Below are 25,651 nucleotides of genomic sequence, written 5' to 3'. Positions count from 1 at the left end.
TATTTTAAATTAATTTTTTTATATATGATGATATTAAAAATAATTTTTAAAAAATAAAAAATTATTATTAAATATTTTTAAATAATAAAATTTTAAAAAATAATTATAATAAGAATATTTAGCCAAATCTGAAATCATACGGAAAAGGAAGGCTCCACTACTGAATTCCCAGCTTTAAAACTCAAATGGACATTCTAATTTGCAAGTGTCACCTCATATATATATATATGTTTCTCTACATGACAGAATAAAGAAACGTCATCTCTTTGATTCTATGTATTTTGTAAATAGAATCAAGGGATCTAGACCAACTTGGGCAATTTGCAGCAGCTAAAGTTACTTGAAACTGGCTTTATGGTGCTGCTTGATTGAAGGTCAAGCATAAAACATTCAACACGAAGCATCTTGTCGGCTCGCGGGTTCGAGCTAGCACCCAGCTAACCTAACCTCTAGTTTGGGCTAGATTTAAAAATAAATAAATAAATAACCCAACAGATCAACCATCAATCTAATTAAAACTTAATTCGATTTTTTTTATATAATTTTTTTAATACAATATTATTTTAGCTTTTAAAAAAAAATCTTGAAAATACATGTTAACCTCCCTAACTAACAACTTGGGTCGAGGTCGAGTCATTAACAATGCCAAGTTTAGTTAGTTATCTTGGCTAGGTCATCAATTAAGTTGTCTTGGAATATAAAACATGATACTTTATTCAAAAAGTATTTGAGAGTATGGTTTTTGTTTATTGAGAAATATATTAAAAAAAATTTTATTTTATTTAAAAAAATTATTTTTGACATAATCATATTAAAAAATCTAAAAATTAAAAAATTAAAAAAATTAATTTTAAATAAAAAAATTCAAATTTTATTGAACTCCATTGCAAACAAAACCCTAAACAAAGTATAAAAGTATGAAGATAACATTGAGGCCAGTTTGAAACTTGTAATCTATCTTTATTAGGTTTAAATGGATATTAGCAAACTTAATGTATGAGTAAAACCAACTATTTGGAGGTATTTAAAATAAATTCTGTTTTTTTTATTTTAGATGTTTTAAGAAGTATTTTTTATTTTTAAAATTTTTAAATTAAATTTTTTTTAATGTTTTAATGTATTAATATCAAAAATAAAAAAAAGTATTTAATTTCAAACAAAAAAACTAGTTTAAAAAATATTTTGCCCCACAATCTCCAAAACCTCCTGTAGTAGGGTTTTTCCGCAACTTTTTTACTATTGTGTAAATGGCCACAGTCATGATCAAGCTTTATTTTCTCAAAACTAAGTACTTTATTACCTATTTGGCTTGCAGCCGACACCTTTGTTCAAACCAGAGGCAAAGATAATAAGATATTATGTGTTTGTAATTTGTAACTTTTTATAATCCAAATGTATTGGTTTTTCTTCTGAAAATTTAATGTATAAACATTAATAATTATTGCAATTAAATAAAATATTGGACCTATGTTAATAAATAGTTGATGTATCTGCTAAGATAGTATTTGATATCATAACAATAATTGTTTCTAAAAGTATTTTATTTGAAAATATATTTAAATAATTTTTTTATTTTTTATAATTTATTTTTATATTAACATATTAAAAAATTTAAAAATTTAAAAATACTAAATTAAAAAAAAAACATAACTATATTACAATACCAAACATGACTTAAGTAATGATGCCGTAGTAACAAGTATAAATTTTTAATAAATATATATATAAAAAACTTAATATAACAATTTATAAAATCCAACTTAACAATTTATTTTATAAACTTATTAAATTTTTTCTATGGAAATAAAAATAAGTTAAACCCCAATATAACAATTCATTTTATTAACTTATTAATTTTTATAATTTTAATAAATATAAAAAAGTTGTTAAAACCCAAATTACCAATTAATATATTTAATTACTCTTATTGAATAGATCGAGTATTGTTGACATTTTTTTTTTCACCCTTGTTATGATGTGAAAGGTGGTTTGATGCGATGAACTTTCTCTAAAAGTAGAGTTGTTAATCAATGTAGTTAGGTAGGATAATTATATCAAATTTAACTTTTAATATTTTATAAATTATAAATCTATCCTATTCAAATTATTTTAGATGCAAGTGACTTAGATATACGGATTAGTTTATATTTTTTTATGGATATTAATTTATATTATTTTTTATAGATATTATAATATTCATGAATTAAATTTATATCACTGATTTTTAAAATTTTATATTTAAAGAATATTTTTAATTGTGATATAATCGTGTTTTTTTTAAATATTGTTTAAATTATTTTTTTATTTTTTTTGTTTTGATGTATCAATGTTTTTGTTATTTTAATATATTAAAAAAATTATAAAAAACAACACAGCGATATAAAAAATAAAAGAAGAAAGGTTCCACCATTAAATTCCGAACTTTGAAATTCAAATTAGCTTAGTTTTGCATGATGCTGCTTAATTGAAGGTCAAGCACTCAACACGAAAATTACTATGGAAGCTACTTGTTGGCTAACAACCGACTTGGGGTTTAGACTCTATGGTTAGGTTAGTAGTTATGAAATCTGAGAGTTTAATTTGAGATTTAATGATTCAAATTTAGAATAAGTTTTTTTAAAAAATCAAATAGAAGTTGATTCAGTTACAAAACAACTTGGTTAATCCAATCAAAACAATACTGTTTTTCTTTGTTTAAAATAATCTTAAAATTAGATAAATTTGAGTTAATTTATAACATATAACTTCATCTTAAATCAAATTGAGATTAATAACTTTAATAAATATATTAATTAAGTTATTTATAACATTAAACTCAGTTAAAATTTGAAAAAATCTATTTTTATTTAGTTTATATATTTATAAAATATGTCTAAATACATGTTTGATATTATAATACTTTTTATGTGATTTGAAAAAAACATGTTCAAGAAAAATTTATAAATTTATGCTTGTCTTGAACCCAAAGTTTTTGTCATGATTGTTAGAAACCCCAAGAATATTCTCCATAACCAAACAATTTTTGAAGTTATATTCATAATAAAAGGGTCACTAACCAATACCAGCCGCAAAAACAAATGGGTCGGAGATCCTGCTTAAAATAACCATGGACTTGCTGCTTTATGTTAGGGTTTGAACGCAACTTGTTCTTACTATTTTGTAAAATGGCCCATGTCATGATCAAGCTTTATTTAATCAAAAGCTAAATGCTTTATCACCTACTTGCCTTTCAGCCGACACCTTTGCTCAAATGGAAGGCAGACACAGTCAGGTCTTGAGTCTCTGTAATTTGTAACTTTCTATAATCCAAATGTGTTGATTATATATATATATATATATATATTGGAGGTATGTTAATGAGGAGCTAACGTCATCGTTAAGTGATAGTAATGGCTATAATTTTTTTATTTTTTATGGGTACACAAAATCCTACTTGACAATTCATTTTATTTACTTGTTGTTATTTTTTTAATGAGTAAAAGAAGCGTTAAAACCCTACATAAAAATTAAAATATTGTTGACATATTAATAGCTGTTTTGGATTTTAACACCCTTTTTATATTTATTAAAAAAATATAAAAATTAACCGTTAAGAAAATTAAACATATTTGTTTTCTATTTGTTATGTGAATTTCCGAATTGACATGTGAACACGTTACATGTGCTGTTTTGTACATTTCATTTTATTTTCAGTCAAGTATGTATACTCTTGATTTTTTTTTAAGAGTATGTGACTTTTAAAAATTTATTAATGGATGCTATTAATTTTGAAATCTAACAAAGATCAACTTAACATTCTGATATAGGCTATATTTAACAAAGTTTACTAAAGTCAGAAATTAAAACAACAAGACAATTTAAAATTTTATTTAAATTAAAAGAACAAGAAAGTATAAAAAAAATTGTGCTAACCATAACACTAGGTAAGAATATATATATATATATATATATATATATAAAAGAACTAAAAATTAAAATATTTTTATGATCTTTATATACACGAAAATTATATAAATTATATTTTAAAATATTATATAATATTTTAAGTTATTGAATTGAGATAAATTTTTGATATGATCTCAAATTATTATTAATCAAGCGGTCATGAGCTTGAATTATACTATTTTTATTTTATTTAAAATTAAGTATAAATCTATGTAAATGGAGGAAATCTATCTAATTTGTGAGAAAGTAGAGGATAGTTTGACTAAAAGAGATACAAGTCATTTATTCCCAATTAATGATGGTAATTCAGCATAGAATGAAAGACGAGTCGTTCAACGTTTTCTTCTTTTGCTTCGCTTAAAAGGGCACAAGACCTTCCTCTCGCCTCCCCAGAATAAGTAGAAAAGACGTCACTTTCTCTGTGAGCATCTAGCAAAAGGACCACTGATCTCTGTGGAATCCATGGTGCATTTAGCATCTGTAAATCTAGCAAAGTCCAGGGGTCTATTCTGCAGTTTATTCAATATTTAATCCTTGTTTTCTAAAATATTTTTTATTTAAAAATATATTAAAAAATGTTAACACAAAAATAAACATTCATGCGGTGAAAATTATATTTTGCATTTGGAGACTGTTTGGTTAATTAATGCTCTTAAAACCTCAAATATATATATATATATATATATATATATAACTATAATTTATAACTTTTTTTTAATTATATATTTTCATATCATAACTACAGCAACTGCCCTAACAGAAAACACGCAGGATGTTCTATACAATCACATGATAAAAAAAGAGTAAATGGTCAAAGGGTAATTAAATTCTTACAAAATCTTTCTCGATCAAATCATGGGAGACCTGCTGTCCGAAAGCCTTTGAATCTACACGTAAATGCCCCATGTGATTCACCGAGACAAATATTTTGTAGCATTCAGCATCGAAATTCAATAATTATGGCAAATTTAAGGATTGATGTTTAGATACTTTCTAAAATGCTTCTCAAATGTTTTTTTTAACAATGATATATTATTAAAAAATTAATAATTTTTTAAGAATTTTTAAATGGTTTTGATATAAATATATTAAAATCCTCGAAAATCACCTAATTATTTTTTTAAAATCTCTTTCAGCCACATTATCTAACATATATTTAAGGAAATGGTCACATGATAAACAAAAGAAGAAGATATGCTCTTTCTCTTTGGTTTTCTTGGTCAGAACTTCAAAGGAGAATATTCAAAGAATATAAAATATGCTGTATTAATCCCTTTCACTCATAAAAAATGATTTTTGTTTCTTTTAAAGTTTTAACATTATTTGGAGAGTTTGACCAACTAATTAATTTGTTGAATATATTTGCTATTTATATATTTATTTTGGGTATAACTTAAACAAAATGACAAAAAATTCTTTTACAAAGAGTTAATACAAATGTAGATTGTTTGAATAAAATCTAATTAAAAATACTTTTAATTTTGATGTGTCTTGATAGGAGTAAGAAAAAAAACTGAAAAACTGATTAAACTGAGAATTTTAGAAAAAAAAAAAGAAAAAAATCATACTATGAAAAAACTAATTAAACTAATTAAAATTTAAAAAAATTAATTTATTTGGTTTTATAAGTTTGAGATCAAATAAAACCGAATTTAAAACAAATTAAGTAAAAAAATTAAATTAAATCAAAAAATAAATTTTTTTTTTATGAAGAATTGTATAAAATCAAAATGAAAATGCCTTTAATTTTGACGTGCCTTGACCTTATCAATGATTATCCATAGTCAATATTTAATCCTTGTTTTTTAAAATATTTTTTATTTTAAAATATATTAAAATATTTTTAATTATAAAATGATCTAAAAACATTATAAAAAATAAATTTAAAAGTATTTTTTAAATACAAAAACAAACATACATGCGGTGAAAATTATATTTTGCATTTGGAGACTGTTTGGTTAATTAATGCTTCCGAGTACTACTAAAAGTACCCTCTTAAAATCTCAATTATATATATATATATATAATTGAGGTTTTAAGAGGGTACTATATATATATATATATATATATATATATAAACTATAATTTATAACTTTTTTTTTAAATATATATTTTCATATCATAACTACAGCAACTGCCCTAACAGAAAACACGCAGGATGTTCTATACAATCACATGATAAAAAAAGAGTAAATGGTCAAAGGGTAATTAAATTCTTACAAAATCTTTCTCGATCAAATCATGGGAGACCTGCTGTCCGAAAGCCTTTGAATCTACACGTAAATGCCCCATGTGATTCACCGAGACAAATATTTTGTAGCATTTAGCATCGAAATTCAATAATTATGGCAAATTTAAGGATTGATGTTTAGATACTGTCTAAAATGCTTCTCAAATGTTTTTTTTAACAATGATATATTATTAAAAAATTAATAATTTTTTAAGAATTTTTAAATGGTTTTGATATAAATATATTAAAATCCTCGAAAATCACCTAATTATTTTTTTAAAATCTCTTTCAGCCACATTATCTAACATATATTTAAGGAAATGGTCACATGATAAACAAAAGAAGAAGATATGCTCTTTCTCTTTGGTTTTCTTGGTCAGAACTTCAAAGGAGAATATTCAAAGAATATAAAATATGCTGTATTAATCCCTTTCACTCATAAAAAATGATTTTTGTTTCTTTTAAAGTTTTAACATTATTTGGAGAGTTTGACCAACTAATTAATTTGTTGAATATATTTGCTATTTATATATTTATTTTGGATATAACTTAAAAAAAATGATAAAAAATTCTTTTATAAAGAGTTAATACAAATGTAGATTGCTTGTATAAAATCTAATTGAAAATATTTTTAATTTTGATGTGCCTCGATCAAGAATAAGAAAAAAAACTGAAAAATGATTAAACTAAGAAAATAAAAAAAAATAAAAAAAATCATATTATGAAAAAAACTAATTAAATCAATTAAAATTTTAAAAAATTAATCTGTTTAGTTTTATAAATTTGAGATCAAATAGAATCAAATTCAAACCAAATTAAAAAAAAAACAAAACTAAATCAAAAAATAATTTTTTTTTGTTTACAAAGAGTTGTATAAAATCAAAATGAAAATACCTTTAATTTTGATGTGCCTTGACCTTATCAATGATTATCCATTCATATGAAATATCAACAGCTGGATTTTTTGTTTGACTTTTTTTTCTTAAAAAAATAAAAGTCTCTTCTGCTCTATCATTTTCAAGATAAACTGTGAGGGACTCGAGGATGTGTGATTTCAAACCTAATAATGCAGAAGACTACCTGATGATTGAGCAAAGAATTTGCCAGGAGAGTTATTATTTTAATAAGAGATGCTAATTATAACCAATCTTTAATAGATTAATCAATAATCCAACCATTTCACATGTTAATCCAACCCATCTTAAATTATAAAGTCAAATAAAAATCTTGTTAGTCTAAAAATCCAGCAAATCAATAATAATTTGCTTAGCTGCTAAATTCAATTTAAATATTGATTTGAGAAAATCTCAAGTTATAAATTAAACAAGTTAATTTATTTTAAAATAATTATTTAAATTTTTAAAAATCAAAATGATATATTTTTTTAAAACTAATGAATTATATTTAAATTAACTAAATTATAAATTAATTCAAATCACTCATGATCAACTTCTCTTATTATTTATAAAATTAGGCTACAGCCAAGCTTGGATTGCTAAAGTAATAAATTTAATGAATAAGATAATTTACATAAAAAAGTAAATTATACTATCAATATTTTTATTTATTTATCATGCTTTCAATAATTTTTAAACGGGAGAGTCAATTAAGTTATAACTTCACTATTCTTTGCAATGTTAGTAATATGTTTATTTCCTTTTCAATTGTATTACAAAATTGCTTTTATTTATTTATTTTTATTTAAATGTTATGTATCTCTACCTTTTAATTCAAATTTTTTAAATTTTCCAAAAAGATTTTGACAATATTGCATTATATTACCCACTACTCAGGGGAAAAAAAAATCAAAACTCAAAATTATATAAAAAAACCAAGTTAATGAGTTATTAGATTGACCAAACACTAGTTAAAAAATCCAAAATCCAACGGCAAGAAATTTCCTAAAATATCAAAACCCATAATGGTAATTGGGAAGTAATCATAAAATCTGTTGCAAGATTACCATAATTAATCACAATCACTTCATAATTACACGAGGGGCATGTTAGTCCTTAAGCTAATCCACCACATCCACCTTTCTTCCATACACTATAAAAATGAAAACTCCATTTCTTCTTTCTTAATAAAAACTCCTCCTTTATTTCTCTTCCAAACCATAAAAGAAAAAAGAAAAAAAATTCTCCCCCTTTTGAATACACACCCTCTCTCTCCAGTGAATTTCATTGTCAATAGAGCTCCCTTCAGTCAAGAACACACTCTGTTTATAGATATAGACAAGAGGATTCAAACTTTTTTTTATTTATTGTGTTGATATTTAGAGAATAAATTTTGGTTGTTTTTCAATGGCAAACCCATCCGGGACACATAATCAAGAAGGCAATCAGGGTCCTTCTTCATTCAATGGAAGCAATCCAAATAATGGTAATTTGGGTCAAGACCCTTCTTCTGGTTCGTCTTTGAAGCATAATCCTGGTATATCAAATGATTGGACTGGTGAAGAACAGGCAATTCTTGAAGAAGGGTTGGCTAAGTAAGTTTTTTTGTTTCCTGGGTTTTTCTTATTTTGAATTTTGAGGTTTTTATTGGAGGGTGTCTTGAAATTCATGTTTTTGATCATCTTTTTTGGTTTGAATATTGGTTTCTAAGGAAACTTATTGAATTTTGAGGAGCTGATGAGTCTTGTCTTGTTTTTTCTTTTTCCTTTTTGGTTTCTGTGGCATTTTTTTCATTATTATTGGATAAATTATAGTTTGATAAATTGCAGCTTGAGTTCAAACTTGAATTATTTGAGGTGATTGTAGTGTTTGTTGAGTTATGTTATTGGTGAACTGTTAGAGGTCACTAACAATTCTGAAATAGTTACATGTTGCACAGCCAGACTAACATGAGTTTTTAATCAAATTATGAGCTTGGATTGTTACTAAGGAATTTGTTGAAATGTAATTTTTCTCAAAATTAAAGCGCTCCTACTCAAATTGTCAATGAATTTGTTGTAGGTAATCTCTCACTTTCGTTTCCAAACCAAATTTAGCTATTTAGCTAATTTTCACATTAGGAATCTTACATGTCTCCGCGAGGTAATCAAGTTGCAGTATTAAACAGCAGAGTGTGTTTATATCATATTTTGAAGTAAAACTTATTAACCAAAATCCTTGTTTTTCCCTCACCCCCTTCTTTGCTGTCTCCAATACAACAACTAAAATTTGGGTTTAATTGTTGGTGCCTTACCAATGAGAACTTGCCTATGGTGTCACTGCCTTGATGTGTGAAACGATATCTTTATTCAATATTTGTTTTATCTTACCAAGTGAAAACATTTCCATCTTGGATCAGTTAACAACTAATTTAGATCCTTTTAGCTGAATGCTTGAAATTTCTGGATTTGATTATGATTGGCCAAATTATATTGAAATCATATAATCTGTTTGGAGTTGTAGATGGTTTTAAATACTAAATTAGTGTTCTGTTATTCTCAAAAGGTCACTGGTGTAAGTATCTCTGTTGAGTATTACTTCTTCTTAGATACCTATTGTGCTACAAAAAGAAAGTTGTATTAAAAAGATTATTACAGGAACCAAAGCCTCACGAAATGAGCTCTTTTTGAGCAATTATGAACTACTTTTCTTTTCTCAATAAGTCATTGAATCTTGTATTTTTCCTCTTGATTTTCAGTCAAAAGTCAGTAAATTACTGGAAAAAAAGAAAAGAAAAGAAAATGGCTACTGAAATTCAATTTCTCTATCCGAGTATTGGTTCACAATTAATTAATCTAAAATGTGGTTTTCCTTATGTCTCACAGATTTGCAATGGAAACAAATGTAGTACGTTATGCAAAGATAGCTTTGCAGCTACCAAACAAGACAGTTCGAGATGTTGCTTTGCGTTGCAGATGGATGACTGTAAGTTCTCTTAGTTTAATATCTAGCTTCATGAAGCCTTTGTTAAATTCTCAGCATCTTTGTTTGCTAGACTGCCAAAACTTGCATATCCTGTAGTTAAATAAATATCAGTCCATGGAGGATTTATATTTTGAACGGTCCAAGTCTTCTTTGCAAAAGAGACAGCTTGGTGGTTCCTTTCGAAGTTTTACATCATTTGTTACTCTATATCTGATGTATCTGTTGGTTGTGAGTCAAATCTACTAATTGATTTGTTTCTTTATCCAGAAAAAGGAAAATAGCAAGCGAAGGAAGGAAGATAATCTAGTACGGAAAAGCAAAGATAAAAAAGTATGGTATCTTTTATTTTGTCGTGAATCTCTTCTGTGGGAGTTGCACTAATTTTTGGTTGAAAATTATGTTACAGCCTGTTGAATTCTCACACATTCAACTGTGGATTTAGATGCATTAGTTTCTTCTGTGCTGTTTATATATTGTGTAAATTGATTGTGGTTTACTTAATTTAGTTGTCCTGGATCTCGAACTGAAGATTTACTTCTCAGGTCATAGTTGTGTCACATGTAAGGTGTTAAAAACCCAGCTGTGGGTACAGGTCATAGTTTTTTCAATCTAATCTGCAATAATTTCTCAGGCAGACATTTCCATTGTCAAGTCACAAAATTTATTAGACAGGCAAAAAATTCAGGCTACTAATGATAAATCTGATAAGGATGGATGTAAGAGCTGGAAAATATTATGTATTATCAACTCAACCTGTTCAATGGAAAATATGCTTTGGACTGCCTAAAGTTTAATTTAATTGGCATAACTAAATTTATAATGTGGTGAAACTGGTGATTGTCAAACAATTTGCTGTTAATGATTTCAAAGATAATTCCTTTTCTGATACATTAATTCATGGCATCACATGGTGCATTATAATACACGTGTAGTGAGACTTTTTGAAAGTGATAGTGGTTTCTTGGAATGAACGATGCATAGGCTATATATTCTGCTTTCTTTTTCTCAGGAAAGACATAATGAGCCTTCTGCAAAGACTTCTAACTTCATGGCTACCCGCCCCAATGTTACTCCATTTGCAAGTCCAATGATGCCACTGGACAGTGACGAAGGAATCTCGTATGATGGTGAGGTTCTATACTTCACAAAACCTTTGTATATTCCAAACAGTTTTGGAAACATTTTCTTTTCCTTTTCTTCTCTGCAACTTTATCTGCTGTCAATATTGTTTGAAGTTGCTGGCTTTTGGCCAAGTTTTAGTTGATAGTGACTTCCAAATTAATGGTGAAATTTTTATTGCTTATGATGTGTTTATTATGAGGGTAAAGGGGGTGAAATATGTTCGGTAAAATTTATGGGAGAGGGGGATGTTTTATGAGGAGGAATTTTTTGAGGGGGAAACTTCAGTTTTTTTGGCTTTTCTCTTTCTTTTATGAATTTATCACCCATTTTTTTCTTTTCCTTCCACCTCACATTTGGAGCCTTAAAAATATATATTATTTTACTTATATTTAACTTCAAATTTGATTTGACTTGCATCGGGATTCACTCACACTTGTAAATCTTTGAATTCCTAGCAAACTTTCTTAACTATTCGACACCCCCTTAAATTTTACACCCTTTAATGTTTCAGTTCCAAAATCTTCACAACATAGGAAACACAACCTTAGATCTAATATTAGATACTAGCATTGAATGAGCTGTTATCTTAAAAATGTCAATTCATAATTGGGCAATAGGAAATGATGATGGCAAGCATTCATGTTAGATGTTATATTTCATATGCTTATCTTTTCCATGCAGTTTCGTGGCACATGTTTGACTGCAGCAATTTTGTAGACTCTAGAATCAATTGTGCTACACATGTGATTGCCGTATTTATTTTTCATCCTTGAAAGTATTGGTCAGGCTGTAGGTACTCATATTAAGTTATTCAGAAATAGTAATTTCTGATTGCATGGCTAAGATGTGAATGTTGGTAGTATGATATAGTTTTAGTTTCCCCATAAAAATGAAGCTTTTATGTGGATGGTGAGTTTTTCACATCTGTAATAAAGCTACCTTAAAGACTACCTTAAACAAATATTGTCCACAGGGAGGGTTCAGTTGTATTGTTTAATGGAAATAGAATTTACTGGATGGGTGAATGGAATAGCTACTCTCAAGTGTTCAGATCCTTATTAGTAACTTTCTTTTAACTAGCTAATAACAAAGATGTCTTAAGTTCTGATGGACCAAGAAAGATAACCTGGCTACTTCAGCTTTAGAAATTTTTCATGCGTGTATGTTGCATGCTGGTGCATAGGTTGAGCAGAGACCAACAAATGGTAAGTAGAACGATGTAGAAATGCCATTTTGAGCAAGAACGTGGCATGTGATTCTAGTTGAGTTCATAAATGGAGATAATCCAGCCTCTGGTAATTACCTGACAATGAGCAACTTATGTGAGGAAAACATTTAAAGGATTTAATACCCCAGTACCATTAATGGGCTTAAGAAGAAGAAAGAGGAGAATGTTGAGATGGGTCATTGTTGACTTTTATTATGCCAATGAACAGCTTTTCTTGGTTGTGTTGCTTGATAATTGAGATTTTCCTGCGTTTATGATAGTACAGTAAGATTTAGGTTTAATGGGATGGTGAATTAGAATTCGGAAAGGATTTGCAACAAAGCCTTAGTTTTGCGGGGGCATCTTTTGATAGTTGTGTTAATTTGTAATATCTTTTACTGTGTTGCTATTGTCATGTGTCATTAAAGAGCTATTATTTGCCACTTGCAGTAATTGGTGGAACTACAGGAGAGCTTCTTAATCAAAATGCACAGACCCTCCATCAAATTTCTGCAAACCTTGCAAGTTATCAGGTGAATACTTCTGTCATGATCTCATTATTTCACACAATTCTTTTGCTGAATTTAGAGTTTGGAAAGCATTTATTGAGAGTGATCAGGGGCCCTTTGAACACACCCTTTTCACATCTATGATTACAGATGATTGCAATTTTTTATTTAATTGTAATAACTCGATGCATGAAACACGTGATTTGAATGGGTTTGACTTAACTACAATATCTCGATGTGTTATTTGCTTCAGTCTCTCTCATACTCCCTTCCCCACTAATGTGTTATGTGAATAACATTCCTTAATGTTTGCAAGTGATATTTTTTCCGAGAGCCCCTTGTTGCAAGTCTCACTTTGTGCCTCTTGGTGGCTGACAACTGAAATTGCTGTAAATTTATCCTTGACTTTTCAGATACAAGAGAACCTCAGTCTTCTCCGCCAAACTCGTGACAACATCTGCAAAGTTATGAATGAGTATGTTTTTGGTTCTTCTTAGCTTCTTTTATTAAGTAGATTTTATGATGGTTTAATGCTGTATATCTCTTCTTTCTCGCTGCATGTTGACATATAAGCATTCATTTGCTATTTGTTTTCTCAGTAGATTTCTTTTATAAAAGATGCAAGCAGCATTCATTCTTGTATGTCTTTGTGTGTTTATGATTTCCATCATGTGATTGACATATAAATACACTCTGAGCTGCACATCTGGTTTAAGACTGTTCATACACTGTAGAGAGGCTTTGCATGTAAGGGTAATGCAGGCCACGCCTCACTAGAGGGGGCTTAGGCTTACCAATGCCTAAACTTTTAAAAGCACACTCAATAATGAAGCTCCCATGATTTTGCAAATATTGAAGTGAAACACCAATGACCTTTGATCTAAATTTCAAGCCATGTCTGAAGGCCTATGATCCTGTATCTAAAAAGGAAAGAAATTGAGGGTGGGGGTGGGCATGTATGGAGGAAAAGCAGTTGCTGCCTACCGAAGTTTGGACCCAATTTATTGGTTTCAAATCAAGCTTCGGTTCAGGTATCTCTGATCCAAGCTCAGTCCAAGCAGTGTGATACCCAGCTTGCTTTTGTTACAGTTGTGGGGGTTTCCGAAAACAGTTTTAACAACACCTGTTTGATGTATTGATCTTAGACATTGTTTGATGCTCTATTGAGTCTTCTATCAAGGCTACTGAAACTTTGATTACAGATTGGATTAAAGGTATTGGGTTGGAGTCTAAGACTGATTTAGTCTTGGGTCGAAGAATTAATTTTTCAGGAATTTGTTCTGCTGTGCTCATGCTCCATTGAGTCTTCAGTTGTGCTGGATGGCGTCTCTTTTCTTAGGATGAAAGGAATTTGTTTCTCTTTCTCTTTCTTCTTTTTCCCGGATAGAATTCATTGTATTGGTTACTTGCAGGATGGATGATGTGCCAGAACTCATGAAGCAGATGCCACCACTTCCAGTCAAGTTGAATGATGATCTAGCAGACACCATCCTTCTGCCTCCAAACCTTCCCAGGCAATAATTATCTTCAGTCAGTTCTCAAGACGCGATCAAACCTTCTAATGCAAGCATCAATCTGCCTGTAGAAATAACTGCCGCCAATCTGACCATCATTTTCCAATGGGAAACCCGCCCCTAGCTCAGCATGCTGTTAACTGTATAATGGCTTTTAGTTCTTTCTTTCTTTTAACTTTTACCCTCATTATAGTTTTTCTTCGAAGTAGTTTGTGCCTTGGGTTTTGCGTAGAAACTTAGGGAATTAGTAATAATAATAATGATTAGTGCTTGATGAAAAAAGTTGTGTTTATGTTTTTTTAATCTTTTGATCAGTGTTGTGCCAAGTAAATATGAAGGTAATTACCTTTTGAGATGACAGCTTCAGGGAAGCTTGTGGAGTTTGGTGTGCTTGTTTTAGATAAGCTTTTGTCACAAGGGAAAAAACCCTTCAATCTGTTTTATTTATTTTTTCAACTTGAGCTTCATGGATTTAGCTATCCCTCTTGTTATCATAGCATGGTTGTCCAACGTGTTCTGGAATCTGACCCACCTGTAGGTTGCGGGGCTAACTTGAATTTATCATTTTTATTTAAACTGATTTTTTTTTTTTAAATTTCATTGTTTTAAGTTAGCTAAAAAGTTTAGTCGGATCAATTAGATTACAGGTCAAACCATTAAGTTAATCAGGTCATGGATTTATCCATCCTTCCTTCTTGTTATTATAGCATAGTTGTAGAAATTGGTTCGGGATCTTATGTCAAAGGTCTAGGTCACGGTCAATTTATAGATTATTCGGTTAACTTTTTAGGTCACGGGTCAATTTACGGGTCAATTTATAGATTATTCGGTTAACTTGGATTTACTATTTTTGTTTAAAACAATATGGTTTTAATTTTTCTTTTAAATTCTATGGTTTTGACTTAGTCGAGTTTGGATAGAGTTTAATTTTGATAGGGTTTAATTAGCTCAATTAGATTACAAGTCAAATTATCATGTTAATTAAGTCATGGATTTAACTATCGTAATTGTTATTATAGTATAGTTGTCCTAAATTATAGTATAGTTGTCGAAACTTGATAAAGGACTACCCGTTAATTTGATTTATTATTTTTGTTAACTTGAATTTAAAGATTATTGGGTTAATTTGGATTTATTATTTTTGTTAACTTGAATTTATTATTTTTGTTTAAAATGATGTAATTTTAATTTTTTTTTTTAAATTTCATGGTTTCGACTTAGCTAAGTCTAGATCAAGTTTAGCTGAATCAACTAGGTTATAAGTTAAATTAATTTGATTAGGTGAATATTAAAATCAATTTAAATTAAAATTCTATTAAGCAAGGCTTCAGATTATAAATTTGTTAGGCTGACTTTATCAATCACAACTATAAATTATTTGGCCAAACCTTGAGCCGCATCTTCATACCCTAGCTGGGAGGTTTTCACTAATTTTGGCACAAGCAAAGAAATCTAGATAAAAAAAGAAAAAGAAAAAGTCTACAGTTTCCCATTCAAATTGTCTTACTCCCGAAACCCTAAGCCTCAGGGTTCATCAAACTGGTGCAATAAATTCTTGCCAAACAAAGCTCTTGTCAATGATGTCATTGGGTATGCAAGAGCAACAGCCGTTTGAATTGAAAGAGAGCTAACAAACATTTGACTTTCACTTGCTCTCCTATTTTTCCGCTCATTGTCTCTTTTATAAATCATTAATCACTCAAGATTTGAAGTTTCTGTTGTCTCTAGAAAGAAACCTCCAACTTGTCCGCTCCATCTGTGGAAAGCAGCCAACGTGCTAGCTATTCTGCTGTTCTATCCGCCCGTGATCTGAGATTGACTGAACTGATTTCTTGGACTATTTGTGGCCAAACACTACTTTGCTTATAGATTAAGCCAGAATAAGAGACATTCCTTCTTCTTTTAATGCCTAGAAAAGATTTCAGCTTTTTGTATGAGTTGAACAGCGACTTGTATCAAGTTTTCATTCCATGCAAAATCATATATATATATATCTTGTCTGATTATTGTTTTAAGTAAACTGTACCGTATTTAGGATTCGTTTAGTATCATCACGGTTTTATTGTATTTCTTTTGTATTTAGCTGTGATTTCTTTGTTTCATCATGGCCAGATAATTTTTTTAATAAAAAAATGTTTGAATGTTGAAAGTAAAAAATGATATAAAATACCTGGTCATGACAAAGCCTGTAATCCTAGTATTCAGAGCTGAATTACCCTAAGATATCTCATCAAATCAATGAAATAGATTATAAGTTTCTAATAAACTAATAAAAAAATAAAAAAGATTATAAAAATTTTTTTATTTTATTTTTCAAATTCATGAATTGATTTATTAGACTTGAAGCATTTAATAGATAGACCACCAAAAAAGAGCAATCAAAAGAATGAGGACTAATATAAATAAATAAAATAAATTACCTAAAGATGAATTTAAAAAGATTTTAAAAAATAGCAATTAAAATAATAAGGGAATAGCAATTAAAATAATAAGGATCAAAATTAAAATAAAAAATAAATTTTATATTTAATTGAAGGGTGAAATAGAAAAAAAATCAATTTAGTAAAATGATATTTTTTTTTAAGAATTAGGATAAAAATTGACTTAAAAAATAAAATCATTGTTGTAATTAAAGGGAAAAATTAAAAAAGAATAATAACTTAAAAAAAATAAAAAAATAAATAAAAACAATGAGAACTAAATTGAAAAATATAATATCATCAATTTAAATTAAAAGATGAAATTGAAAACCACTAATTTTTTTACAAAAGAGCCAATGATAGAAAATAAAAATCTAAAGAATAAGACCATATTAAAGAATATAATATTTGGTAAATTATGATGGAAGGATGAAATTAAAAAACAAATAAAATTTCTATAAAATATTCAAAATTAAAAAAATAAAAAATAAAAAAATAAAGATAAAAGTTGAAATGCTAACAACCAAGAGAGTTGAGCAATAAATTTTCAAAAAAAAAAAAAAAAAAAAGAAAAGCTCATCGATATTAAATCAGACCACCAACAAAGACATATACTATATTAATATGTAAGAGACACTAATATGTAGAGACATGGTGATACTTCTAGATTTTTAATAACATGGTAGAAGGATTTTTTTAAACATTAGAAGGCATCACAAGCATCGCTCGAAAGACATTGGTGTCTTCTGCACGTGTCCACCTTTTATTAAGCCAAATATAAAATTATTTTTGAGTTGATTTTTTAATTATAAAAAATCTTGTCTGATTATTGTTTTAAGTAAACTGTACCGTATTTAGGATTCGTTTAGTATCATCACGGTTTTATTGTATTTCTTTTGTATTTAGCTGTGATTTCTTTGTTTCATCATGGCCAGATAATTTTTTTAATAAAAAAATGTTTGAATGTTGAAAGTAAAAAATGATATAAAATACCTGGTCATGACAAAGCCTATAATCCTAGTATTCAGAGCTAAATTAACTGAGATATCTCATCAAATCAATAACATAAATTATAAGTTTCTAATAAAAAAATAAAAAAAATTATAAAACTTTTTTTATTTTGTTTTTCAAATCTATGAATTGATTTATTAGACTTGAAGCATTTAATATAAAAAAACAATAAAATTTAATTTTCAATCAATCAAATATTGAAGGATAAAATTAATTTTTTTAATTAAATAAAAATATTTTAAAGAATAGCAATTAAAATAATAAGGATCAAAATTAAAATAAAAAATAAATTTTATATTTAATTGAAGGGTGAAATAGAAAAAAAATCAATTTAGTAAAATGATAATTTTTTTTTAAGAATTAGGATAAAAATTGACTTAAAAAATAAAATCATTGTTGTAATTAAAGGGAAAAATTAAAAAAGAAGAATAACTTTTATAAAAGAACAAAAAAAAGAAATAAAAACAATGAGAACCGAATTGAACAATATAATATCATCAATTTAAATTAAAAGATGAAATTGAAAACCACTAATTTTTTTACAAAAGAGCCAATGATAGAAAATAAAAATCTAAAGAATAAGACCATATTAAAGAATATAATATTTGGTAAATTATGATGGAAGGATGAAATTAAAAATAAATAAAATTTTTATAAAATGTTCAAAATTAAAAAAATAAAAAATAAAAAAATAAAGACAAAAGTTGAAATGCTAACAACCAAGAGAGTTGAGCTGTAAATTTTTAAAAAGAAAGAGAAAAAAAAGAAAAGAAAAGCTCATCGATGTTAAATCAGACCACCAACAAAGACACATACGACACTAATATGTAAGAGACATGGTGATGCTTCTAGATTTTTAATAACATGGTAGAAGGATTTTTTTAAACATTAGAAGGCATCACAAGCACGCTCGAAAGACATTGGTGTCTTCCGCACCTGTCCAAAATTATTTTAAGGGTGATTTTGAGTTGATTTTTTAATTATAAAAAATTATTGTGAAAAGTCAAAAATACCCCTTGATATTTTGCTTAATTCTTTTTTATTTTAAGGGTGTTTTTTAAGTTTTAAAATGTATTTTAATTGTTTATTTTTTTTTATTTGTGCAAATACCAAAGTTCCCCTCATCTGAAATTATAACAGCAAAAAAAAACCATAATAAAAATGTAAAAATATCCTTTAACACCATATTTAATTTATTTTGTTTTCAAGAATATTTGAATTATTTTACTATATAATCAAGATAAAAATATACTTATTCTCCCGTTATATTTGATAATAACAATAAACTATACAAAAGAACTTCATTACTATTAGATCGTGTTTTAAGTTTTTTGAGTGCAAAGGTAAAAACACTAGGAAGAATAAATCTATAGCCACAGTACTTTCCAAGAGATTTTAGTTCTTTTTAATAAATATCAAAGCCGACACCACCTCTAGGTTCCTTTTCTTTTTGTCCATCTTTATATATATATATATATATATATATATATAAAAGGAACTTGAAATTACTTAAGAAGTAAGAGTCCCCTTACCAACTCTACCTTTTCAAATCGTGTACATGCGTGACCTCCATTGGTCTCTACTATTGTTTGTCAAAAGTATTCTTAGCTCAATCTTTTGTCCCTTTTACTCTTAATATATTAAAATGTTGATATGCATAAAGTTATTAAACCTTACCTAAACTAAGTTCCTTTCTTTGTTTTTTTTTAATTTTTTTAATTATAAAGATATTTTTTTAAAATTAAATTAAATTTTAACCAAGTTAATTAAGATATAAATGGACTTGTTAAGTTACTTGAGATTTGATTGAATTAGCTTTTACTCTATTTTTTTTAAAAACTCAACCAAAATTAAGTTTCATATCAACTTGTATGGACCATAAAATTTAATAACATGAAATTTTTTTTTGTTTATATGTTATTATTTTATTTTGAAATCATTATCCTTGGAAATATAAAAAAATTCTCATAAATATACTATTATGATTATGAATGATTTATCTAAAATTTATTTAATAAAATATCCAATCTTAAAATATAGAAACTAATCCAATAATACTATTAATATTAACATAAAAATAAAAAGAGACTACGTCCCCTCTTTTACTATCATTCCTTAGCATAGATGCAACCACTACAAAAATAGCTAACAGTTTCCATTAAGAAATTGTGTAGGGCATCATTAACGTAAAGTAACAAACTAGGACAATCTTATACTACAACTTTTGTATCTACTAGGCACTTTAATACCATATGAAGTTGTGTATACTGGGGGAGGTTCCATGGTCTTAAAAATCCAGATGGGCTTGTATTGACTTTAATTTGATTGACTCAGATGAATTTAAGTTAAAAAATTAAAAAAAACCAGTTAATCTAATTAGGTTGAGCTATTGATCTGGTTAATTTGATTAAAACTCGGTATTTAACTCCTAATTTTTTTTTTATTAGAACAATGCTATTTTAACTCTTTTTAATTTTTTTTTTTACTTTAAAATTTGTGGCTAAAACCTTTCCCGAGTTAAATTTTACAAACTATGGGTGGTCCAAACCCATATCAGAAGAGTGGCTCTAGATTTTGCCCGTTTCTTCTTGAATTCTTTGTGGTCAATTCAGGCCGAGAAAACAATATAATTATAGTATTTTTTCCCCCTTTTTACCATACATATATATAAATCCTTTCTTTTATTCGTTGTATCTTTTTGACCTCTCCTTCGTCGACAGATAAAGTAGAAAAAAAAGAAATAGGGTTCCTTTCTCATTTATTGAGCAAAGACAACATGGATGCTGCTTGTCTTTTAATATAGTTTTAGTTAGATTCATCCACACCTTACATAAAATAAACAAGGTACAAATCAAAAGGTGACTTTGGTCATGACCAAAGAGCCAAAATGGGTTCTTAACTTGACCACAATGCGCAAGAGTTTGGTCTGTTTTTGACTTCCTGAGAGAGAGGCACGTTTCCTTCACTTCTCACATTTGATCAAATTAACCCCTCTACTTTGTATTTATCAAATAAGCCCTTCTGCTTCAAATTGAAGAGTATTAATTTGACAACTCCCATCCAATTATCCTGCAACATTTTTCAATCACTTATAATCTTTAGGCAGTGTATGAGTTTGACAAAAGGGATCTCATCATCATTATTTGCAAGTAAAAGGGTTGATTTGTTGTGATTTGAAAGAAAAGGACTCAATTTGACTAGCACATAAAATACAAGGACCATAAGAAATCCTTAACCACATTCTCTATGTGGCCACCTCCATTGTCATGCAGTCCCATCTACAAAATAGCACCGTTTGGGTGTGTATAGGACCGAATAAGGTAGACAAAGAAAAAAGCTTGGAAGGAGTTGGTGTAATTTAATGAGTGGATTAAGTTGAAAAATAACCAAACTTCCTCCACTCAAACATGTGAGTATTGGACGAGGTCTTGGTAGCTTATTTAAGTGTTTGACATGTGGGTTGATATTGTTGTCAAGAGATTTTTGCTGCTTTGAAAGTTACGAGGAGAACTTGGTTAAGGAATTTGAAATTCTAGAGGTGTGATTTCAGGTGAGGTTCCTTACTAGGGGATACTGTTTTCTTCTTCCTTTTTTTGGATTTCGTGGACTGTAAAATGACATGTTGCATAGGAAGAGTCTCAGCTTCTAGATAGAGATTTTTTCTTCTAATAATCAATGTAAGAAGGCAACTCCCGGAAGATTTGAATGGGACAAGCTAGCTCCTGTCTTTCCTTGATTCAAGTTGTTGTAAGCAGTTGGGGTTAAAGCTGGATATATTATATATTGCATACTTGAAGCTTTTGATCATATATGAGAAGTTTCTGCTGGATGATTTTGGAGAATATTTGAAAACTTTTGCAAGATTTTTGTTGAGATATTGAAGTACAGATTGAAGATATCTAGCTGTTGAAGGAGGGCTGTCTTCTTGTTTTGGTAAGTTAACTGAATTGCAATGATCTAGTTTGCAGTGTATCTTTTCTTGGTCCCAAAATTCTGGTGGCATCTGCTTGCCCCAGTCATTAAAAAGGAAGGATAGGCTATCCCTTCTGCACCTCTTTTTGTATCCTTCTCTTCTGTTTCGAGATGATGTCTGTTCTGTTCCGAGATAATATTGGAGAAAATATTTTTATGTTTGTCTTTTCTGAGTTGAGATAGTACCTTTCATACATTGAATTTAGGAAAAATGCATGGAAACATAATCTTTGATTAAGCTTTTTGAGATTCTTGAGAAAGCAAATTGGTGATCCTGTAACGTCGAAGAGGTCCCATGTTCAGATTTGGTAGGTTACAAAATGTTCTTTACTTGCAAAGGAGTTTGTGCTCCATAGAACAAGTAGCTTTTGCAAAAGTTGTGCAACTATTTATGAAGCAGAAAACATCTTTCTCCATTCACACTTAAAGTAAATTGCACTTTTTTTCGTTTAATATTTTCTTTTTCCTCAAGGGAGATTATTAGTTTAATCTCCAGCTTCCTTATAGCTTAACAAGTAATGCTAAAATGATCCATTCAAATTAAAGTTAAACCACCCATCTTCTTCTTCTCTCTTGTTATAAGTCAGGTTCTGGTTGAAGTTTTAAGAACTTGTTTGATGGGTTTTAGTTTTTCTGTCAAATTAGTTTGATGGGTTAGGTCAGTCCATTTCCTGGTGTGGTTCAAAAAGTACCATTAGGATTAACATTGGGTTAGTTGGAAAATCATGGCTGCATCAATTCTGGTCAATCTAATTTTATGAGCATTATTTGTTTACTTTTCTACTGCTTGGTTGACAGGTTAGAGATGGGCTCCACACATGCCACCCTCTTGGTTGTTTCCTTGATTTTCTTGGTCATTTTAGGCTCAAATCTCATTGCAGGACAAACATACTCATCAAATTCTTCTGAGCCTGGTAAGTTTTGGAAGATTGAAGTTGCCATTCAATCCGGAAATCCAAACTGGCCCATTTCCTTGGATGGAGAAAAGTACTTGGCCCTTAAGATAATGATTTCTTGGTGTTGTTCTGGTTCTATCAGGTACATATGTGCTTGCTGTGAACAATGTATCACAGACTGTGATGCAGCCAGATGATACAGTGAGGGTGGATCCTCTAAAGGATCTCAAGAAATATAGAGGAGGATATGATATCAAAAACAAACATTATTGGAGTGTAATTCCCTCTTAATCTCTTATTAATTCATAATTATGTGAAATCATGATGCTCATGTAGGAAATCAGTGATGCCATCATAATTTTAGCATTTATTAATGTAATCTCATGTTATATTTTTTGCAGTCAACCATGTTCACAGGAGTTCATGGGCATGTCATTGGGGTAATCTGGCTTCTTGGTGGCATAGCATATGGAGGCTTTCTGCTAGCAACTGTCTTTTGCTGTAAAAATAGAAGGAATGAAAAGCTGAAGAAAAGATTACCTTGCCATAAGCAATGCTACCTCTGGCCTATTCTCCTGGCTATATTTTTCACCATCTTAGCAATGCAAGTCACGTAACTTTTGCATTCCAAAATCCAAATAATATTAACTGATGCAAGACTAACAAATAGAAAACTATCTGCAGAACTGCATCTGGGCTAGTTCTTGGAGGGAATGCGAAGTTCCATTCGCGAGCAAAAACTGTTGTAGACATCATCATCGACACGGCAAACAATGCAACAAAAACCATGTACAACACAACAGGAGCAATGAAGGACATGAAAGAGAGTCTAGGAGCATCTAATCAAAGTGCTGCGGTTCAGGCATCTAGCTTCCTTACCTCCACATCAGAGAAACTTAATGTTGAGGCTGCTGATATACAAAGACAGGCCAGGAAGAATAGGCGGTTGATCGATAAGGGTCTCAAGATTGTGTAAGTCTGTCTCTCCGATCACAAATCATGTGTATCCATGTCCATTTGAGCTCCTCTAAAAGATAGTATATGATACTTGCTACAGGTATATAGTAACCACAGTGACAATTTCCTTGAACCTAGCTGCGCTAATTGCTCTTTCAGGTATTTCTCCCTATGTGTCCAACTCATTAGTCCTGCTGCCTTTTCGATTTAGTTGATTGATACAACTTTTGAGCCTCGTGAAATCAGAATGGAATAGAAAAAAAACACCAAAATCTGGCAATTTATTATGATTCAGCATCTGAACATCTATTCATTATTATGATCATGTTGAATATATTTCTCATCTAAGTTTGAATTCATTCTGTTGCAGTCTGTGGAACTCTGAGGTTACGGCGACCACTTAACATGTAAGTGAAATAAAGGATCCTTGCATGGCTGAAGCCGAACTAGCACACTTCCTAAAAGAAGGAATTGACTGTCAAGTACATTGGATTATACAAATTCTTATGATTTGTTTCTCTTGCAGACTAATAGCAGTGTGTTGGATCCTGACTGTTCTATGCTGGATATTTTTTGGGCTGTATTTCTTCTTACAAAAGTAAGTCTTTCAAGTTTTTTCCATTACCTCAATTTCTCTATTCTAAACAAAAGTTCATAAGAATTGATTGAGGAGCTGAGGTTTCTGAGTACTTATTGAGGGAAAATCAACATGTTCTGCAGCTTTTCAAGAGATTCATGCACAGCTCTCGAAAGCTTTCAACAGAACCCTTACAATAACAGCTTGAGTTCAATCCTTCCCTGCGATCAATTGCTCTCTGCAAAACCAGTCTTATTTGATGTCAGTCAAGGGATCTACAGCCTTGTCAATCAGGTAGATTAGCAGGATGCTAAATGTCATTTGCATTTTGTTTCTATCTGATTTAACCTCTGTCATTTTATCATGTGATTTACACTAATACCTTCTTCTGCTGAAACATCACAGGTGAATGCAAACTTATCGACCATACAAGGATTGCCTTATACAGTGTGCAACCCCTTCTCAGCACCACCTGAATACCAATTCCAGCCTGATAAGTGCGCTTCTAATGCAATCCGAATCGGCGATATCCCACAGGTATGTCAAAGGGAAGATCAAATAAATTTTGTAGCCTAAGATCTTGCTGTTCATATTCACCACCTGAATTGCTATTCCACAGGTGTTGAAGGTATTTACTTGTTCCAGTTTCGACAACGGAACATGTGCCAGCGGACAATTCATATCACGTAATGATTATACAACAGTTGAGGCATACACAACATCCATTCAGAGCCTGCTAAATGTGTATCCTGAGATGGAAAATCTTGTAGAATGTCAAACAGTGAAGGACGCATTTTCTGAAATCCTTTTGTACCATTGCAAACCATTGAAGAGATACATTCGAATGGTGTGGACGTCGCTGGTGTTTCTCTCTTTAGTCATGGTGTTTTTGGTTCTGATATGGGCAAAGCTGGCTCAGCACGAGCAAGAACACCATTCTTTAGATGGTTTTGTTAAGCCACATCCGTCTGTCGCAAAGGAACCGGAAACTGGAAGCACAGATAGCTCAAACCATACTAGTCCAGTCTAGGATGTAGTAACATTATACCTAGGATACTAAATTAAATTCTGGAAGATGAATGGTGCAAGCCAGCTTCCATGAACACAGGATAAAAAATCATGATATACGATACTGTACAGGTAGATTAGACACATACCATAAAGAAGTGGAGGTCAGAAATCAAGAGCGCTGCAGAGATGGATTTTGTCCCGGTAGGGAGATGGTCACAAAATTTTCAGGAGGAAAGTCAATACAGATTTTTTCATTCATTTGATTGAATATCGGACCAAACCTAGGGGACCAACCCCACTATAGAATGTAACAAAATTTCTCAAGGCAATAATATTAAATTCCAATTTAATTCAGATTCCCCCCCATATCTTTTACTTTTCTTTGTTATGTTATTTTTGCTATTCATCCACCTTAAATTT

General features: G+C 29.5%; 2 protein-coding genes across 4 annotated transcripts; both read left to right on the top strand.

Moving 5' to 3' along the window:
• Positions 1–8,257: 8,257 nt before the first annotated feature.
• LOC105139000 (uncharacterized) lies at positions 8,258–14,767 on the top strand. 2 transcript variants are annotated; one of them, XM_011045274.1, is made up of 7 exons: positions 8,258–8,666; positions 9,936–10,035; positions 10,303–10,365; positions 11,045–11,162; positions 12,815–12,897; positions 13,287–13,348; positions 14,286–14,767. In XM_011045274.1, exons 1-7 carry the CDS (start codon positions 8,479–8,481, stop codon positions 14,392–14,394), a joined length of 723 nt encoding a protein of 240 aa, XP_011043576.1. In that variant the 5' UTR covers positions 8,258–8,478; the 3' UTR covers positions 14,395–14,767. The 2 variants fall into 2 exon arrangements, with proteins under 2 accessions (XP_011043576.1, XP_011043577.1); XM_011045275.1 differs by having other exon boundaries at positions 8,258–8,669; positions 9,939–10,035.
• A 6,347-nt stretch (positions 14,768–21,114) lies between these two features.
• Positions 21,115–25,594, top strand: LOC105138999 (uncharacterized). Of its 2 annotated transcripts, none has more exons than XM_011045272.1 (11): positions 21,115–21,751; positions 22,589–22,704; positions 22,829–22,962; positions 23,088–23,290; positions 23,371–23,658; positions 23,744–23,802; positions 24,014–24,050; positions 24,170–24,241; positions 24,364–24,514; positions 24,626–24,757; positions 24,840–25,594. In XM_011045272.1, exons 2-11 carry the CDS (start codon positions 22,596–22,598, stop codon positions 25,248–25,250), a joined length of 1,596 nt encoding a protein of 531 aa, XP_011043574.1. In that variant the 5' UTR covers positions 21,115–21,751; positions 22,589–22,595; the 3' UTR covers positions 25,251–25,594. The 2 variants fall into 2 exon arrangements, with proteins under 2 accessions (XP_011043574.1, XP_011043575.1); XM_011045273.1 differs by lacking the exon at positions 21,115–21,751 and adding an exon at positions 22,015–22,500.
• Positions 25,595–25,651: the final 57 nt, after the last annotated feature.

This window comes from Populus euphratica, unplaced genomic scaffold (genome assembly GCF_000495115.2).
Source record: "Populus euphratica unplaced genomic scaffold, PopEup_1.0 scaffold226.1, whole genome shotgun sequence".
NCBI lineage: Eukaryota > Viridiplantae > Streptophyta > Magnoliopsida > Malpighiales > Salicaceae > Populus > Populus euphratica.
Note: the sequence above shows the minus strand (reverse complement) of the source record. Positions and strands in the feature narration are given on the sequence as shown.